This window comes from Pezoporus flaviventris, unplaced genomic scaffold, assembly GCF_033815535.1.
Source record: "Pezoporus flaviventris isolate CSIRO_AGI_PZ_B2104156 unplaced genomic scaffold, CSIRO_AGI_Pfla_v1 ptg000036l, whole genome shotgun sequence".
Classification (NCBI taxonomy): domain Eukaryota; kingdom Metazoa; phylum Chordata; class Aves; order Psittaciformes; family Psittacidae; genus Pezoporus; species Pezoporus flaviventris.
Window position 1 is genome coordinate 25,687,909 of NW_026892584.1, and position 6,271 is coordinate 25,694,179.

A 6,271-nucleotide genomic window follows, 5' to 3' on the forward strand; every position below is an offset into this window, starting at 1 on the left:
CAGAAGTAGAAGAAATCTGGATTTATTAAATCTCAGGTTTTGGTTTTTTTTCTGGGGGTTTTAATTTTTTAATTTATTTTTTGAGAAAAGAGTACCTTTAGCGTCCATATTTAGTATCTTTGTATCCAGTCAGACTCTCTTCTGACAATTCCATTTAATAATTTTCTCCAGTTACCAAAAATACTTGTTCTCAGGGAAGTATAAAGGTAAAAATGCTGACGTTCCTATTTTCTTCTTATTTCTGAGTGCTCATCCAGAACTGGTGTAGTTATCAAAGTCTCCTTGATGTTTAGCCACTAAGGAAGGAACCAGGATTTGTCAGACTTGAATGGGATTGCTGTCAAGCTCTATGCCAAGAGCCTATCAAAGGGCAGTCCCAGAATGGGATTTCTACCAAAGAAATAAAGTATTAGCCAGGAGGGAGGGGAAGAATGGAGCTGTGACAGTAATGTTAAGATATATTGCTAGGAAAGTGCATTTAAAACTTCTAAAAATAGTAAAATGGAAGAAAAATCCTTATTTGGATACAGGAAACTACTTTCGAAAAAGCTGCAACCTTGTAATCCATGTGCAGCTTGTACAGAAGCTGGGAGTAAATACTTGGGCTTAGCTTTGTGTTCCTCAGTTGTCTTTTAGGCCGCCTGCAGAACAGTTTCTGGGTACAGCAATATTTTTCTCTGTAATTTTTTTTTCTCTCCTTGCCCGTGTATCCTGATTCCAGAAAAAGAATGCTGAAAAATACAGAAATGGGTGGTGGAGGAGCTCTGCACTGAGTAACATGTTTAACTTTTGCATGCAGATGGACAAACATCTTCTGAAAATAGCCCACGAACAGAACCAAGTGGAAATGGGATGAAAGACCATTCTAACCTTAGTGTAAGTAGCTAGAAGAAACTTGATTTTATGCAAAATAGCTAGGAAGTACCGAGGAAAACTTGTCTCCAGTACATCAGTCACATTACATTGCACTGTGCAGTCCAAATTATAAAATGATATGTATACTTTTATCACAGCACTTAATGTCTGGTGAATTAATTTTGGTGTATGACTAATTAAAACCCAAAAGATTAAAGTAAGGCCAATGCACATAGATAGCCAGATAGCCTTGCTCAGGATTATGCTGTAGCTGAGGAAGAGTTGAAACTAGCTGTTACCAAGTGTGCCAGCCTACATTGCAGTGGGCCTGATAGGGTTGGAGGTATTCCTTTCCTTAGCCTTTTCTTTTAAGCTAACTTCCCTGTTTTCACTGTGTTGCAGAATTCACTACCTGATCAGTCGCTGGCATCTGAAGGTGATACTGTCAGTTCAGGGTTTGCTCCTCCACCTTTCCCTCCAGTCAGACCTTCAATGATGCCTGTGGATCCTAGAGCACCTTTAATGCGACGGGGACCCCCTTTTCCTCCTCCTCCTCCTGCTGGCATGTATGGACCACGTGAATGTTTTCCAGTACCAGACTTCGGGATGCCACGCCCTCCACTGCCAAGTAGGTAGCTTTTGTCAGCATTTCCTTCAAGTTGATGCACATCAGTGCTTTGTGCAGGTAGTGAGTAACCGCGCTGGGTGAACACTTACACCTTCACTTGCACGTACTTCGCCTCATTTCAGCCAACTCAGAGCATCTTTCCTGATTAAGGTTAATTGCACTTTCTTTTTCACAGTTGTTCACGTTTGTTGATAAAAATTTTTACAGATAGCTTTGGCTGGAAAAGACACATACTCCTCAGCATTTAAAGGGTTATTGTTTGGAGTAGGAAAGCAAGTAGATGGTTTCCTTAATTCTTTTCCTCCTACAAGGTTGCATCATATATAGATCTTAAAAGTTTTCAGCCTTTAGCTTTGACTCAGTGCCCATGCAAAGGCAGGCATTTGGGACATATCAGACTGAAGGGCTTCTTTCTGCCTCCTGCTGTTCTCTGATTAATCTGTGAAGAACTAAACTGTCTGTCTCCCAAAATAGAGGGGAGGTATGACAGCCAAGGGCTGCTAGAGCAGACCAAAGGGTATGGTGGCAGCAGCAACCCATTAACAGTGACTGGCTGCTGCTGTGAGCCTGTCACAGGTAACTATGGAGAAAAGTGATTGTTTTGTCCTCCTCCTTCCTTTGTCTCTTGGAAGCTTAACACCTGACCTAAGTCTACTTTGCCCACTACTTTTACTCCACCTAGTTCTGTGGGTCAGTGCTGAGCAGCAGTAGCATGGGGTGGGAGGAGCAAGGATGTTGTTAGTGTGATACTAACTGGACTGCTCTTATTATCCCACAGTAAGAAATCCTTTTCCAGTGAGATCTTATCCTCACTATCCACCACCCCACCCTGGATTTTTGCCTCCACCACCTCCTCCTGAAAACAGAGTTGAGCCACCTCAGTCAAATTCATCAGCAGTAGAACAACCTGACCCACAGCAGACTTGACAGTCATTTGAGTGCTGTGCTGAACTCTTACTGTACTCTACAACTGGCATCTCTCCTTATGTTAAGTAACCATTGTTACTTAGGTTTTGCTCAAATTGAAGCTTAATAGAAAATCTTCAGGATAGTGTTTTGTAAATAAAGAATGAAATAACTATGAATATTGTGAATAAGTGATTTCCATTGTACAATAGCCATTTTTAAATTATTTCTAACTTGACTAATCTCAAAGGCGTATAAATTTAAATTATGTGAACCATGTTTTAAAAGTCCAGCTGCTTTTGTCCTTGTTTAGCTGAACAGGGACTCTCTCTGCATGCCAAAAGTGATGGTTGCAGCTTTATGAATAGATGTGAAAACAAACTGAAACAGTTAATAAAAGTCTACTGAAAATGAAAGGACTGTCACTGGAAACATTGTACTACAGAAGTGGTTGAAGTGAATAGGTATTAATATTATTCCCTACTACCTGCATACTGGTAGTTGTATCTTTCAGTTGTCAGAGCTTTATAGAGGGACAGTTGCCCTGCCACTACAGAGGGAGAGAAGGGGAAGTAGAAATATAAAGCAACTCTCCCATCACTCCTCAAAACTGGTAGTGTTGTTTGAAGATGTATAGATGTGTTTATGACACAGGAGCAGGAGTCATGGTGCTGTGATGCTTGCCTTTGATGAGGCATGTCTGCAACAAACAGGAATTTTTACAGTATGCAGATAAAGTCAGTTTATTAGTCTTTAACACTGGCAGTTGGGAAGCTGGGTGGGACAAAATCACCCTTTCCCTATTTCTTCAGCTCTGACGGTGGAAAGCACTTGGGCTTTAACAACAAAGTGGCCACATGGGCTGGGGGAGGAGCTGTGAGCATGCCTGCGTATCCTGAGGTATAGTACACGTAATTAAAACTGCAGGGTGCAACACAGAATTTGTCTAGAGCAGGCAGAGAAGCAAATATACCAAATACACTTACCAAAACAGCCAACAGCGGTGAAGACCATGTTGCTATGGGAAACATCTAAAAAGTCCAAACAAACACAGCCGTTGAGACATGAATTGTGTCTATGTGCATTTTGTAGTGCTTGTGAGGCTTCACAAAATGCACAGAATGAAGAAAAAAAACAACTTAAGAGGTGGCAAACCACATCATTTTGGGCCTGTAAAAGCAGTTGTTGTGGTGCCTTGTTCACCAGTTTGTGCCTCTTTCCTCATGGCAATGGCCATCACAACAGGCCCAGACAGGGCACTTTACTGCAGCCAGGGCACAGGCATTTCCAGACAGAGCGTCCCTCCATGTTTACTGACTTGTACAAGCTGAAGACTTATGCTAGAGGCCTTTGGCAGTTTAGCTTCAACTCAAAACCCACATAATTACTCACAACACAATCATCTCGTAGGGGACCCTTTAAGGTAAATAAAGCAGGAAGCTGTTTTTAGCGAGCCCCCACTTGCTGCAGCTCAGCAGCCATCCCCCTCCACCCCCAGTTCTCTTCGTGCACATGCAGACACCAGAACACAGTTTGAGCCTGTAACACAACCTGCATCCACCCCATAATTAGAGTTACCAAAAAAAGTGGGCTAGAGGTTTTTTTCTGAGTGCTTAGGTCAAATCTGCAGAGTGACTGCTGCTCAGGGCTCCTGCTCCTACCATCATATACTTCCACATCACTGTATTTCAGCTGCAGAACTCTTCTATGGCTCATCCCTGACACTTCTTTATTCTCCTTCCTACTTCCAGTTTAGTCCTCAGAGGCATTTAGTTAAGCCTTCATACTTAAGCTATTAAACAACAGATTCTAGCAACAGACATTTTAATGCATCATCCACTTTGAATTGTTTTAGTTGCTATTTACTTCAGCTGTTCCATCATTTTTAGCCCATGAGTTGGTTTCTAAAGGCTCTAAGTTTGCCTGAAAGACTTCACAGGGATTCTAGAAGGAATGACTTGGATTTGCCCTTCCCATCAGGAGCAACCAGAACTGCTAAGTATCAACTCACTCTTGCAGGTGGAGCCAGTGGATGCCCAGAGGTCCTTAGTTTGACAGTACTACCACTTTAAGAGCCCTTTTTTTCCCCTCCATCTCACCTTAAGGGCTGCAAACTACTTGTGAATGGAACTGTATCTTCTGAACACACACACACACACGGAACATTTTCTCTGTGTAGGCTCAATATTTGTTCCAGCTTGGAACAAAGTTAACTGCAAAAAAACCAACCTTACTCCACCAAAACAATTACTCCATGCCCGCAATGACACTGGAAGCTGCAGGGAAAACAGCAGACAGCTGGACTAAAATAATGCAGACTAAGATCATCCCACAGAGAGTGGAGTAATTTCAGAGGTTTTTTCCCCCAGTAATAGCCAAAAAATCTTATTTGCAGGCAAACAATTTGAGAACAAGCTCAGGTCAATGCAACATGAAGCAAGCTGTAGTAAACCATAAGGTGTAGTTAGGTGTGTTGAACAGAGAAGGGTCATGCAAGCATGTATGTGGGAAGTCCCTGTTCCCCAGTAGAAAAAGCAATCCAGTTTTAACAGTTGAGGGCTTGCATTCCAAGTTCCTGCTGCTAAATCTAGAATGCAGCAACACTTAACTTGGCATCGCTGTCCCTGCAGGAAAAACAAAGAGAAACAAAAAAACCCATTTAAAATCCCATTTGGGATTATGCAAGCTCAGAGTCATTTCACACGGTTTGTAAACTCCCACTCCAAATGCAAGCGCGCTGCCCACATCAGGACCATACTGCTTCAGCTTGAATCCCTTCCTCTGCATACCACTAATTCAGGATTGCTAAAAATACAAGCAAGCAACAAAACCAACTTCTATGTATTTCTAGACAACAGAACCATCAATCAGAAGTGTAATTCTCCAAGCACTGCTCAGCGTACATTTCACCACACACTCAGGCCCTACTGGCCTCCCCATGCTTGTAAAGTAAGAAAGATTACACTAGTCTGTATTAGATAGCTTGACTTCATACCCAGGACTTAAGACAAACCCAGTGATTAGACTGCAGACTGGATGCAAAAAAATCAGACATGGAGCTCTAACAATAGGCATCTGTTGACACAGCCCATATTCCACACTGTGGCTGGAACTGCAGCTAGAGAAAGGACTGCAAAACTCTCTCCCATCAAGTGGCCTGTTTCTCCTGCTCATCTATATTTTTCAGCATTAAATTAATTAAAAGCAAATCAGAAAATAGGTTGGACTAAAAAGAGAAACACGTTTATGTAACCAAAAGTTAAAACAAGTTACTTCCCAGCTGCATTAAAGCCATTCTCCGCAGAAATGCAGTAATCTGCAGAGATAAAATTAACATCCCGCAGCTCTGTTTAAGCCAAAGGACACAGCATTTGCTTCAGGAAATCGCACAGAAAAAGCCAGAAATCTTGATCACTTTACAACCAGATTTCAGGTGCGGATGCAGAACAATCACTATCAGATTTCACTGCTACATGAGCCTCCCTCCCGAGGCTGCGCCCTGAAAGGCATCAAGTCCCATCACTTTGCTGGAATATGAAAAGCTGTTATTTACCTTATCTTTATTACCCACCACATCTTCTCAGTACGCTTGCAAATGATCCTGCTTGGCAAGTCTAGATCTAGTTGACTGCTTAAACCATGAGGAGTGCAGGAAGTCTCAGGCTTGGTAGCAGTTTGGACTACAAGGAAATGGAGATGCAGAAGCTGAAATCAAACCAGTGCTTGGCACGCACACACTAACAGCCACTCTGACAATCCTCACAGCACAACCAGCCAGTACAGGGCATGGCAGCTCCTCAGAAGCTTACCAGGCACTTGCAGCTTCCATTCAGAAGGCACAGCTACGTACTCTGGGTACGGATAAAACGTCAAACTGAAGCA

The 6,271-nt window shown here is 42.4% G+C and overlaps 1 protein-coding gene across 4 annotated transcripts in view; it reads left to right on the plus strand.

The window, feature by feature from the left end:
- The window catches only part of MIA2 (MIA SH3 domain ER export factor 2), a 35,439-nt gene extending 32,634 nt beyond the window's left edge, over nt 1-2,805 (plus strand). For all 4 annotated transcript variants that reach the window (XM_061463564.1, XM_061463565.1, XM_061463568.1 and 1 more), the window contains 3 exons: nt 800-876; nt 1,258-1,483; nt 2,262-2,805. In XM_061463564.1, coding sequence (XP_061319548.1) covers nt 800-876; nt 1,258-1,483; nt 2,262-2,410 — 452 coding nt within the window. In that variant the 3' untranslated portion in view covers nt 2,411-2,805. The remainder of the gene's footprint in view (nt 1-799; nt 877-1,257; nt 1,484-2,261) is intronic.
- The last annotated feature ends 3,466 nt before the right edge of the window (nt 2,806-6,271 follow it).